The 14,314-nt window shown below is 33.9% G+C and overlaps 1 protein-coding gene across 11 annotated transcripts; it reads right to left on the reverse strand.

Moving 5' to 3' along the window:
- Positions 1-5,565: 5,565 nt before the first annotated feature.
- Positions 5,566-13,616, reverse strand: LOC111045675 (60S ribosomal protein L29-1). 11 transcript variants are annotated; one of them, XM_039436831.1, is made up of 4 exons: positions 13,390-13,616; positions 12,905-12,963; positions 9,136-9,200; positions 5,566-5,738 (listed from the first exon to the last, which is right to left on the reverse strand). In XM_039436831.1, the coding sequence occupies exons 2-4, from the start codon at positions 12,939-12,941 to the stop codon at positions 5,607-5,609; spliced, it is 234 nt and encodes a 77-aa protein (XP_039292765.1). In that variant the 5' UTR covers positions 12,942-12,963; positions 13,390-13,616; the 3' UTR covers positions 5,566-5,606. The 11 variants fall into 11 exon arrangements, with proteins under 11 accessions (XP_039292765.1, XP_039292768.1, XP_039292766.1 ...); XM_039436834.1 differs by lacking the exon at positions 9,136-9,200 and adding an exon at positions 10,185-10,249 and having other exon boundaries at positions 13,390-13,495; XM_039436832.1 differs by having other exon boundaries at positions 13,397-13,479.
- Positions 13,617-14,314: the final 698 nt, after the last annotated feature.

The following is a 14,314-nucleotide window of genomic DNA, read 5'->3' on the forward strand; positions in this document are numbered from 1 at the left end:
AGTATGTAGAGTTTCAGCGATTTCAATTTTTCACAAAAATATGAGAATGTCCATGGTCTAAAAGTAAAATCTGCAAATTTTCAACTGGCCTTATCTCCTGAACGGTGAGGAATTTTTCAAATCCGATTCCAGATTCGTGTTTCTTGCATCAAGGAGCATAAGTATGCAATGTTTAGAGTTTTTTAATTTTCACAAAAAAATGAACTAACAACCATAGTGCAAAACAGTGAAATGAAAAGTATCTCAGATGTGGCTGACAAAGAACTAATAACAACCATCGTGCAAAACAGTGAAATGAAAAGTATCTCAGATGTGGCTGAAATTTGCACCATAGATAGTGCTTATCCTGAGAAATGTCAGAACCAAATTATTTGGCACCCCCAGCTACTATACAGGGTGAGTTATGCAGCTGCAAAAAAAATGCAAATTTTCAACTGGCCTTATCTCCTGAACGGTAAGGAATTTTTCAAACCTGATTCCAGATTCGTGTTTCTCGCACCAAGGGGCATGAGTATGCAGAGTTACAGCGATTTTTATTTTTCACAAAAAAAATGAGAATTTCCATGGACTAAGCTGGGTTTACACCAAAGTTATAAACAAAATGTTAATAACTTAATCCTTATAGATTCTATTAGATTGAACGGTACTTGACAAACACATATGTTCATCATGTGTATGATAAGATATGTTCAATCTAATAGAATCTATAAGGATTAAATTATTAACATTTTGTTATCAACTTTCGTGTAAACCCAGCTTTAATCATTCAGCATTTTTTTGCAAAAATAGCCACATCTCCTGATCACATGTTGTGTGTATTTTCAATTTTATCATATGCCTGAGTTTATTTCAAGATATATCTTTTGGTACCAAATCCGATAATCCGTTCAGGATCCTTAAAAATTCATGAAATTTTGTTTCTCAAAGTATCTCAGATTTGATTGATATTGACACCATTGATAGTGCTTGACCTGAGAAATGTCGGAGCCAAATTGGCATCTCTAGCTACTATACGGAGTGAGTTATGCAGCTGCAAAAATAAAATATCCATATCTCCTGAACAACATTCGTGTATTTTCAATGTTATTATAAATGTTCGAGTTTGTCTCTTCAAGATCATCATTTGATACCAAGCATATTCAACCATCCAATCAGATTTCTGAAAAATTTGTGGACTATACCTTCGCCATGGGTTTTGAGTTTAATTTTCAATAAATTATTGAGACTCAAATTGGGATCTGTATTAGTATACTAAGCACACAACACGAATATGCTGACATATTTTGTTATTTCCTATACCTCTATGTGATATCCGCATTTAAAGATTTGCGTCTCAAATACTATATACACCGTGATTCAAAAAGAATACCACAACTTTGAAAATAGAGAGTAAAGCACTATCTGTTATCTATTTGAGGAAGCTCTGAAGTTGTTTAGTTCCTTATCTAGTCCCATTGGCACTCATCTGTCCGTGCCTATTTGAATGAAAACTATCCGAGGCAATGGATCGGCCGCCAAGCAGCTCGAGACAGAGAACTTCATCACTGGCCTCCAAGAAGCCCTGACCTCACCCCCTGAGAGTTTTTTCTATGGGGGTACGTTAAAGATAAGGTGTATCGACCGCCTCTACCAGCTAACATTGAGGAGCTAAAACAAGAAATAGCAGCAGCTATACAAACTGTTACGCCCGATATGCCACTGAGGGTGTGGAACGAGTTCGAGTGTCGTATTGATATCAATCGAGTTTCTGGAGGGGATCACATTGAACATTTGTGAACTTGTTTTGTAGTGGGGAAAAACTTAATTTAATACTCTTCATTTTGATTTATAACCCAAGTTTCTATTAATTATGTTTCCTTGATTAAATACAGATTTTCAAAGTTGTGGTATTCTTTTTGAATCACTCTATATTATGTCATGAACGGATTCGAATTTCGCAAATCCAATCACTGAGATTTTTTCCTTTCCTCAAGGTCATCATCATCATGGAGTAAAGAAAGCATAAGAAGTTATCCCATGGTGTAGGGCGTTTATGTTCCAAATTTCACTGTTAACTCAAGCCGATAGTCCATGTTGGTATTTTTTGTGAATCGATGTGACGCTGGTAGGCTCTCATACTGTGCTGTCCATATTCTCATCCGGCCCACACATTGATAATAGACAATGATAATTGACTTGAAAAAACAGAGAAATTTTGGACCTAAACACCCTGTACCATGGGATCATGCTACATGTTATCTCTATGCTATTACCTACAGATTGGTGGCTCGTTGGAGTAAGTGATAACGCGCTGGTTTGATGATAATCAAGAGAACCCGAGTTCGAATCTCGACCGGTGCAAAAGTTTTTGACATCACAATCACATAGATACGGCCACCCCGTCTTTAGGAGGAGACGTTACGTCGGTCCCGACTACCTAATAGCATAGAGGAACAATAGCATAAGTAGATATCCCATGGTATTGGGCGTTTATGTCGCAACTTTTACTGTTATCTCAAGCCGCTAGTTCATGTAATTATTTCCCGTGAAGCTGTGTGACACTGGTAGTCTCTCATATTGTGCCGTTCATACACTATCACTCCAAGAAAGAAAACAGTAAATTCGACAATAATCAACAGTAATCGGCTTGAGATAACAGTAAAAGTTGCGACATAAACGCCCTATACCATGGGATATCTACTTATATGCTATTGTTTCTCTATGCTATTATGTAGTCATCTCTCATTATCATCCCTCTCACTCATTACCCACGCACAAGCCTAAAAGCTTATGTGGGTATTACCCTCAGTATTATTATTCATTTATTATTACCCAAGTCTGACGTATCCTGGTACTCATGGATAAAATGTGGAACAATATCAATAAAAATAATGACTCAATACATTTACTTCAAAGTGCCAGCTTTAGCAAATCATTGATATTGTTCATAAGGAATTTGAAACAGTTTGGATCTAAAACCCTTTACAAACCTAGCGTAGCGTAGTTACAAATACGTCTTCGGAAGATGTAGCCGACGTATCTCCTAATATTAATCAATCTGTCCATTTCACACCAGCGTAGCGTTGATTTGACTTGGGAGATACGACGCATTTCTATAACGAGATTCCGTTATGATGGCAGTATTTGATTAACATTTGTGTTGCTATCCTTGTCTGATTGTGTGAACCATAGAATATTATTGGAAATACTAAAAACTGTAGGTGTGAATGGTATAGAACTAAAATGGTTTGAATCATATCTCATAGGTAGAAACCAGTGTGTTGAGCTTACCAAGGTGGATGGGAATGAAATAGTAAAAATTAAATCTCAAAAACTGGAGGTCCAGGCTGGAGTACCTCAAGGCTCAATTCTGGGTCCCTTACTGTTTCTGTTGTATGTGAACCAATTACCAAAAGAGTTAAAAGATCACAGAGCTCTGTTGTTTGCTGATAACACATCGCTTATCTTTAACAATTATTTATTAGATAGTCTAGAAATAAATGCTGGAGTACAGTCAATTGCCCAATTCTTGAAGCAAAGGCAATTAACAATAAATAGTAAGAAATGTAAATTCCTACAATTCAAAAGTAAATATAATTCAGTAGAGGATAGAGAAATAAATGTGTTTGTAGAGGAAAATGAATTAGACCAAGAAGAGAAAGTAGCATTCTTGGGAATTTTATTGGATAGGAAATTAACATGGCATCCTTACATTGAGAGGATATGTAATAAGATATCATCTGGGGTATTTGTCCTGCGGCAGCTTGCTAGGCTGAATGATAAAAAACTACTGTTAACTGCTTACCATGGACTTATACTATCTCATATTAGGTATGCTATTTTAGTATGGGGTAATTCATCTCAACAAAATATGGACAGGGTGTTTAAGATTCAAAAGAAGGCACTCAGATGTATAGAGAAAGTGAATAGGTTAGACTCTTGTAGGCCTTTATTTAAAAAGCTTGGTCTATTAACTGTGCCATCTTTGTATGTATATGAAGTTGTAATGCATGTGAAAACGAGTGGTGTGATCCAGAATTCAGATGTTCATGAGTATAATACGCGAAACAGAGCAGATTATCATATAATGGGTCACAATAGTAGGTTATTTGAACAAAAACCAGATTATATTGGTAGGAAATTTTATAACAAGCTACCTCAAATCTTGAAAAGTAATGATGATTTTCAAAAAACAAATTAAAAAAATATTTAGTTGATAGAGCTTTTTATAGTGTACAAGAATTCCTTTCAAACCTAAACTCGGTTGAACTACTTAGTGTTAGAATTATTATGTAATAACATGACTTGTCTTATACTCCATGACTGGAGTCTTTAGGACGTAATCTTAAAAAAAAAAAAACAAAAAAAAACTCTAAATTCGATAAAGCAGATAGCGCTATTCCTTTCTTGCTCTCCATCGTCGCCAAATCGTTGTACAACAATGTAGAAAAATAAAAAAATATTTCATCGACAAAAAGATTGTTCATTCAAACAAGAATGAACAGTTAAATATTCACCGGTATCAGCTATCCTATATAGAAGGCAGTGCCAAGGCATAGAATCGGCAACGCTGCTCTCCTATCCTCCACTGCAATTACATAGTGGACCTCACCTCACTAAAGCTGCGGTAAGCTAGGTATGTAAAGGCCTCTAAGTTTGAATGCATCAGTTTGGACCTTAGACCAGTTATAATAGAATAGACATGCCCCATTGTATATTCATACTCAAAGTCGATGAAGCCAACATCTACTGCCATATTGCCCCATCGTGACGTCAGCATTATATAATGGGCTATATAAGGTCTTAATTATATATATTTTAGTTCTTTAATAATTTGTTTCCATCTGAAATAGACACAATCTGCTATGGAAAACAATGTAAACAAACAAATTTTCTCTACGATGCTGACGTCACGATGGGGCGATATGGCAGTAGATGTTGGCTTCATCGACTTCCAGTATGGGGCGTGTCTATTCTATAACTGTTCTAAGGTTAGGATAAGCGGATCGTTGATCTCTCTCAAGACGGGTAACTGGTTTCGATGGAGAACAAACTACATACAGTCAAACAACGACATGCAGTCAATTAATGGTTCGTTGCTTAAGATTAATTGAAAATAACGATTTTTTGACTGCATGTCGTTATTTAAAACATCAAAATAGTGTGTCAATACATCGCAGTTGAGAATCAAGAGCTATCACAATTGATAGCATTCATTTTAAATATACTTACAATTGTTTGAATAAAAATATTCCATTTTAAATTATTAGCTTAAGATTTAGAAACAGTTAAGTCTCTACCTACTGGTGAACAAGTGTTTCACTTATGCCAGTAGTTCTTCACCTCCAGCCGTATTTTACAGATAGTTGATATAGATATTTAGAATAATAATTATTGTTTTTTTTCTGATTGTCACATCGTTGTACTGTTTTCTGTGTTTTGGTGAAATAAATTGAATTGAAGAGACATTCTTTGAAGTAGAGGAAGAAAAACATGTAGAAATTGTTGTAAGAGAACCGTAAACAGGTAACGTACCTTTTGATCACTCTGATGGAAAACGAACTGGAGGAAGAAAAATACGAGAAAATTGTTGTAAAAGTTTTATTTAAACGTCAAAGAACTTACATCTATGGCTTAGGATCGTTTTTGGCCTTGATTTCGCGATAGGCCTGTCGTGCCGTTGCCCTTTTCACCTGTTTGGCTGTCTTCAGGTTGTGCTTCTTGGCGAACCTCTGGTTCTTCAAGAATTTCGGGTCCATCTGCACAAAACATCAAACAAATAAATTAGAATTCATCGAAAATAGAATATCAATTGTACACCCTACTATAGTCCGAGAGATATTACTCTTAACATGAAGATGGGAAACCAGTTTGTACCATGGATGGAGTAGTACCATAGCCACCTCTAATACAAGGCCCCGGCCTACGATATTGCAACGTCGCAGTGTAGACCTAGAATCTAATACATGATTGGTGAAAAAGATTTAAAAAAATACCAGCTGATCTTTGCCACCAATCATATATTAGATTCTAGGCCTACACTGCTACGTTGCAATATCATAGGCCGGGGCCTTGTATTAGAGGTGGCTATGGTAATACGAATACTGCACCATGGAGGAGTACGCATACTGCATACTGCGCACAATCATACTGCTCACAATTGGATGCTGACACAAAAGTAGGGAGAATGCTGTTAGGTAGTCGCAATGATTAGTGAAGGACAGAGTATCAGGCCTCTCTGTGCCGGTTGCACAAAAGCCTGTTAAATTTTAACCGTGAATAATTCCACAAGAACCAATCAGAGAAACCGTCTTTAAAAAGACGCTTCCTCTGATTGTTTCTCGTGAAATTAATGACGGTTAAAATCTAACCGGCTTTTGTGCAACCGGGCTTTGAAAAGTAAAGTTGAATGTAGCCTACTCATTTATTGCATGATTTATTATAGTTTGAGTAAAATAAGTTGAGACTTGGCCCTCCATCCGAAGAAATTACAGGGTTGCCAAATCTTGTAAAATTGCAACTTTCTCAAATTTCCAATTCAACGTCAAAATTGGAAATTTGAGAAAGTTGCAATTTTACACGATTTGGCAACCCTGTAATTTCTTCGGATGGAGGGCCAAGTCTCAACTTATTTTACACAAACTATAGCATATTTAAACGTGAATATCTTCGAAACGGTTTGAAATATCGATGTGCGATTCTGCCACTCATTTTCTCTTGAAATTCTGTATCAAATTCAAATATTTACCACAGAAAAATTGGGTCGGTATCAAAATTGCGGATCCAAGATGGCGAATCGGGATTTTAAGCCACAGAAAAGTAGTTTTTCAATTCATATATGATCCCCAATGAAGCCTATTGTCAAATTATCCTTGTAACTGAAATGTTATGCTTCTTCCATACATATGCCTCACTCTGTATATTTCAGTTTTAGTTGTTACTTGGTTATTTCAGTTTTATTTTCAGTTCGTCTATATTAGTCTGTTTTATTTTTAATCGTTTTGATACTAAAATTCGACACTATCGATATCATTCATTCAATAGTACCATAAAGAAACAATAGCGTAAGTAGATATCCCATGGTATAGGGCGTTTATGTAGCAACTTTTACTGTTACCTCAAGCCGATTACTGTGGATTTTTACTGTTTTGACCAGGTAAGAGTGTATGAACGGCACAATATGAGAGACTACCAGCGTCATAAAGCTTCACAGGAAAGAACTACGTGGACTATCAGCTTGAGATAACAGTAAAAGTTGCGACATAAACGCCCTATACCATGGGATATCTACTTAAGCTATTGTTTCTCTGTGATAGTAGGCCTACATACATAATCCATCAATCCAGAATTACTATCTTCTAATCTTTATCTGTCTTCTAGAAAGCCATGAAAAAAGGGAAATTCTCGTCTTATAAACAATATTGACTTGAATCGATTCACAAAATTAGTGTAGATGGTAATGACATTCCTTACTGTAGCTCAGTTAAAAATTTAGGCATTATTATGAATAATACTCTTGACTGGTCAGAACAAGTGAACAAAACTTGTAAAAAGTATTCTCAGCCATGCATGCATTGAAGAAAATGCACGATATTCTCCCTAGAAACATTAAATTATTATTGGTTCAATCTCTCATCTTCCCACATTTAATGTATTGTAATTCTGTTCTTAACGATATGCAAGTCACTCTGAATGATAAACTACAGCGTTGCCAAAATTATTGTCTATGTTTCGTCTACTCTCTCCAACGCCATGATCATATCACCCCAGCCCACATTGCTAGTTCAAAATTGAAGCTTCCCAATCAAAGGTTTTTTCGAATAGTTAAGCTTGTTAGAGATATCTTGAAATACGGTAATCCGAACTATTTTAAAGATGATTTCAAATTTGTCTCTGAAGGTAGGAGGATAGATGCTTCACATACTAGAACCGGAGAAAGTACTTTAAGGATACCCAATCATCGAACTACTATTTTCACAAAATCCTTCTTAGTCAGTGCCTGTCGTGCATGGAATGCACTTCCTATTTCTATCAGGTCCATCGAGAGCCGAGCGAGCTTCATCCTGACTTTAAAAAAACATCTTTTGGAACAAATGACTGAAACTGTCCGGCCCTAGAACGATCACATGACAACCATCCCCCACCCATCCCACAAATACAAACCTTTAAACCTGTTTAGAACGAATTGTATATATATATATATATATATATATTATATAAACTCATGTTATTTCAATTATCCACTGCATACTGCTGTATATTACTGAAAGTTGATTACCCTGATCTACTTTCAGCCTACTTCATTTTATTAATCAATTATTTGATCTTATCTACCTATATAATTATTCTACTTTATCAATTTCTGTTTTTTTTCTCTTAAATATTCATATTGATTAAAACTTTTACAATATTTCCATTAATAAATAAATCCTTAGTTTAAATATGAAATTAACGTTTTGGTAGAGTTAGTGGGGAGGATATTTTTAATATTCTTTCCAAAGAATGGACATTGATATGTCCAAAGCTCCGCCAATTTATGTAGATGCATAACAATATATTATTATCTATATATTATTACAAATTGCTTTTTCATATCATATACAGTTCAATAATTATTTTCTTAGTCTATATCATGTAAATTCATCTATAATTTTGCTGTATTGTAAGCTATTGTATATAAGTGTATAAGCCAGTATATATTGTAATCTACATAAATAAAGTACTCAATCAATCAATCAATAAATCAAACTCCAATAAGCCTAGTTTAATAGTTGTTCACTTTATAACTAAGGGCCGGTTTCCAAACTCGGGATTTAGCCAAGTTCTAGACTTTAAACAGCTGGAGTCATAAAATTGCCTTTCCGAAACGGGGCTTAGTCGTAGATCGTAGTCATTGTCACGTTTGAATTGAATTTCGAAAAACTAGAAAATTGAACACAAAATAAAATAGAGAGAAAATTGTGTAAAGTTTCAGCTATTTCGAATTATTTAGGAATGTTTAATTTTGTCAAGGAAAAACGTTTGCAATTATAAAAATGAGAAAATAAAACTGCGACCACGCCCCGTTTTGGAAAGCCAATATTATGACTCCAGCTGTTTAAAGTCTAGAACTTAGCTAAATCGCGACCCAAATAGTAAAAAATATAAGTTACTTACTCCCATGGAAGATTCATGACGATGCTTCTTGGGCTTCTTTATCTTATTCCTGTGATCCTTGCGATCTGAAAATGAATTGAGGATAATTAGTTTTACTTGAATTCTACTACACAGATGAATGACAATTGAAAATGTCTTTCAAATATTTGATTCATTGATTATATGCTATTAGGGCGGAGTTAGGACTCTTAGTCCTACCATACTCTTGTTTTAACAAGACTTTTTACATAAAAAATAATAAAAATTAAAATGAAAGAGAATCTTATTTAACTAATACCCACAAATTGTAAAAAAAATCTTTAAATCTCACTTAGGCTCAACTCACACTTACGCGACTCATGTCAAGAGACTCGACTCTAGTCGAGAGCATGTGTTTCCAAATGGTGTCACCACTCGATTCTAGTCTCGCCGCGATGTCACCATTTGAAAACACATGCTATCGACTAATCTTTATCTGTCTTCTAGAAAGCCATGAAAAAAGGGAAATCTCTCAGGCTATATATTCAGTGCTATAGTGAGGTCCAAGTGGAAAAGATAGAATGGCAGAGTTGCCAATTTTCTGTTAGATTTCGCCCGGAATTCAGTTCCTCTGGTGAAATACACACATGCCGAATTGTTTGATAGTTTGCTGTATCTTCCAAACTCCAATAAGCCTAGTTTAATAGTTGTTCACTTTATAACTAAGGGCCGGTTTCCAAACTCGGGATTTAGCCAAGTTCTAGACTTTAAACAGCTGGAGTCATAAAATTGCCTTTCCGAAACGGGGCTTAGTCGTAGATCGTAGTCATTGTCACGTTTGAATTGAATTTCGAAAAACTAGAAAATTGAACACAAAATAAAATAGAGAGAAAATTGTGTAAAGTTTCAGCTATTTCGAATTATTTAGGAATGTTTAATTTTGGCAAGGAAAAACGTAAGCAATTATAGAAATGAGAAAATAAAACTGCGACCACGCCCCGTTTTGGAAAGCCAATTTTATGACTCCAGCTGTTTGAAGTCTAGAACTTGGCTAAATCGCGACCCAAATAGTAAAAAATATAGTTACTTACTCCCATGGAAGATTCATGACGATGCTTCTTGGGCTTCTTTATCTTATTCCTGTGATCCTTGCGATCTGAAAATGAATTGAGGATAATTAGTTTTACTTGAATTGTACTACACAGATGAATGACAATTGAAAATGTCTTTCAAATATTTGATTTATTGATTACATGCTATTAGGGCGGAGTTAGGACTCTTAGTCCTACCATACTCTTGTTTTAACAAACGACCCTTTACATAAAAAATAATAAAAATTTAAATGAAAGAGAATCTTATTTAACTAGCCTAATACAAATTGTAAAAAAATCTTTAAATCTCACTTAGGCTCAACTCACACTTACGCGACTCATGTCAAGAGACTCGACTCTAGTCGAGAGCATGTGTTTCCAAATGGTGTCACCACTCGATTCTAGTCTCGCCGCGATGTCACCATTTGAAAACACATGCTATCGACTAGAGTCGAGTCTCTTCTCGACCTAAGTCGCGTGTGAGTTGACCTAATAAACCATAAAAAAATTAAATCAAAAGTTTACACCTATAAGAAATAAAGTTCTTATCAAGTGGCAATTAATTCTAGATTTCTATTGAGTTACCTATTGAATAAATTGAATAAACCAAGGAACATTTACTACAACTTTCAGTGTTTCCCACACTAAGTGAAAAAAATGTTAAAAACTGTGATTTATACAAGATGAAGACAAAATGAAAATTTGTAAAAACGGAACATTGTTGGAAATTTTCTCAGTGTTTCCCAGACTGAGTGGACAATAAACATGTTGAAAACAATTGGATTATATCCATAAGTTTACAACAAAATGTTGAAAACAATTGGTTTATTTTCATAAGTTTACCTACAACAAAATGTTAAACTATTGCGTAATGTGTACAAATGACGACAAGCGCCAGAGTTAGTTGGTTTGCCAGCGCTCGCCTTCACTGGCCTTTGCTCAGATTTTTATCGATTGAAGGCAGCCAAGCCAAGGCGAGTGGACAGCCGAGCATCAAAAAATGATCTTTGGTTTCCTTGTCAAATTCCACATAAGATTGGACTATTTTAAAACCTATGGTAGTCATGAGCAAATTAAAAAACAACAATGTAATACGTTTTTAAACTCGTCTTGACTTCTCCTATCACCTATGTAGATCTCAATGCTGTATTCAGTAGCCCATAAATTCAAGTACTCTTCAAAACTATTATTAGTGGTGAAAATAAGCAAAGTTAAATAATGAAAAATAAAAACTTACTCTGATTGTGATTGGTGTGATTCTTTGACTTTGCCATGGCTCAAGTTAGGCACTTATTCCTGAAAATACAAATAACAAAAATGATATTAACCATAGGCTACATAGTAAAAATAAGGTAAAATCAAATAATATAATAGCTTACGTGTTTTGTCAACTTTGAGGTTAGATTCAGAACATAGGTAAAGACTGGTATAAACTACTAATCAGGAATAAAATTTATTTGTTATCTTTCATTGTCATTACTTCAAAAATATCCAACTTAAGATTATTTTAATTGATATATTTAAAGAATCACAAAACAGAAATCCAAGCTAATGCTAACCTACAAAGTAACCTTGATTTCCTGGAATTTTATAACAATTGAAAGAAAACTAAAGAAATTTGTTTCAAGATTATCACTTATTTCAGAATATAGTATTTTACAGTATATGATAAAAAAATATTACTCTAATAAGAGGATTATAATAGATGAAATATGTACTTACAACTTACAACGGATTGAATTCGTGCTAAATTGCTCCAATAGGTTATGCTGGAAAGAAGCTAAACGGAAGCGGATATACAAGACAGTCAAGTAAAAATGAATAATTATAATTATTGTAGAAAATAAGATTGACCCAAATTATTCATTCATAATTTACAAAACTTCATCTTTATTATCAATGTTATATTCAAAATTTTTCTATTCCATTATTAAAAGAACTTGAAATTTACTTTTAACCAATATAGCATTTTTGGACTTCATGTTGGCTATCCTGCTTAGAGTAAAAGCGGCTCATTTCAAAACTGTATTCAACTATTTAAGTTTGCTTTTTCAAGTAAAATTCTTATCTTGATTTTGAAATTAAATTTAGTCTCTTTCCCTCTGGACTTTTCCCGTCCACTTCCAATTATTGTAATAAAATAATAAAAACTGTGATTTATACAAGATGAAGACAAAATGAAAATTTGTAAAAACGGAACATTGTTGGAAATTTTCTCAGTGTTTCCCAGACTGAGTGGACAATAAACATGTTGAAAACAATTGGATTATATCCATAAGTTTACAACAAAATGTTGAAAACAATTGGTTTATTTTCATAAGTTTACCTACAACAAAATGTTAAACTATTGCGTAATGTGTACAAATGACGACAAGCGCCAGAGTTAGTTGGTTTGCCAGCGCTCGCCTTCACTGGCCTTTGCTCAGATTTTTATCGATTGAAGGCAGCCAAGCCAAGGCGAGTGGACAGCCGAGCATCAAAAAATGATCTTTGGTTTCCTTGTCAAATTCCACATAAGATTGGACTATTTTAAAACCTATGGTAGTCATGAGCAAATTAAAAAACAACAATGTAATACGTTTTTAAACTCGTCTTGACTTCTCCTATCACCTATGTAGATCTCAATGCTGTATTCAGTAGCCCATAAATTCAAGTACTCTTCAAAACTATTATTAGTGGTGAAAATAAGCAAAGTTAAATAATGAAAAATAAAAACTTACTCTGATTGTGATTGGTGTGATTCTTTGACTTTGCCATGGCTCAAGTTAGGCACTTATTCCTGAAAATACAAATAACAAAAATGATATTAACCATAGGCTACATAGTAAAAATAAGGTAAAATCAAATAATATAATAGCTTACGTGTTTTGTCAACTTTGAGGTTAGATTCAGAACATAGGTAAAGACTGGTATAAACTACTAATCAGGAATAAAATTTATTTGTTATCTTTCATTGTCATTACTTCAAAAATATCCAACTTAAGATTATTTTAATTGATATATTTAAAGAATCACAAAACAGAAATCCAAGCTAATGCTAACCTACAAAGTAACCTTGATTTCCTGGAATTTTATAACAATTGAAAGAAAACTAAAGAAATTTGTTTCAAGATTATCACTTATTTCAGAATATAGTATTTTACAGTATATGATAAAAAAATATTACTCTAATAAGAGGATTATAATAGATGAAATATGTACTTACAACTTACAACGGATTGAATTCGTGCTAAATTGCTCCAATAGGTTATGCTGGAAAGAAGCTGAACGGAAGCGGATATACATATACAAGACAGTCAAGTAAAAATGAATAATTATAATTATTGTAGAAAATAAGATTGACCCAAATTATTCATTCATAATTTACAAAACTTCATCTTTATTATCAATGTTATATTCAAAATTTTTCTATTCCATTATTAAAAGAACTTGAAATTTACTTTTAACCAATATAGCATTTTTGGACTTCATGTTGGCTATCCTGCTTAGAGTAAAAGAGGCTCATTTCAAAACTGTATTCAACTATTTAAGTTTGCTTTTTCAAGTAAAATTCTTATCTTGATTTTGAATTTGAAATTAAATTTAGTCTCTTTCCCTCTGGACTTTTCCCGTCCACTTCCAATTATTGTAATAAAATAATAAAGAAGATTTGAACAATAAACTAAATTTATTTGACAATCTGCACTAAACTTTTCTCACTGAATGAATAAATTGGATTAGTATACATTTTATTGCAACCATGTTAAACGTTCAGACAATTTTCCAATCAATACTGTACATTAATATTGAACGTTTATTACTGCTGAAAATTCATATGGATATAATACAATTCTTAAGAGATTATTTGAGACTGTATTATTCTAAAGTCATAAATATAAATTTATAACTTTTGAGTTCAATTTAATAGACCTAGACTTAAGGGTCTCCAGACTTAAGGGACTCATGCTCGCTCTCAAGAACCGATGTGAGGATGGTGATGCTGACAGCTCTGCTAGATATAGAAACTTTAAACAATTCTACAAGAGGAGGATCGAGCTGGCTAAGAGGTTGGCAACTGAGCGACAGATCGAGGATGCACCTAACCAATGCAAAGCTGCCTGGGATGTGATAAATACAAACAGATCCATGCC

The sequence above is a fragment of the Nilaparvata lugens genome, chromosome 10, assembly GCF_014356525.2.
Source record: "Nilaparvata lugens isolate BPH chromosome 10, ASM1435652v1, whole genome shotgun sequence".
Classification (NCBI taxonomy): Eukaryota; Metazoa; Arthropoda; class Insecta; order Hemiptera; family Delphacidae; genus Nilaparvata; species Nilaparvata lugens.

Coding starts and splice junctions, on each gene's coding strand:
- LOC111045675 (XM_039436831.1), bottom strand. CDS start 12,941: ATGGCAAAGTCAAAGAATCACACCAATCACAATCAGA. Junction 9,201..12,904: donor TCACACCAATCACAATCAGA/GTAAGTTTTTAT, acceptor ATTCATTTTCAG/ATCGCAAGGATCACAGGAAT. Junction 5,739..9,135: donor GTCATGAATCTTCCATGGGA/GTAAGTAACTTA, acceptor TGTTTTGTGCAG/ATGGACCCGAAATTCTTGAA.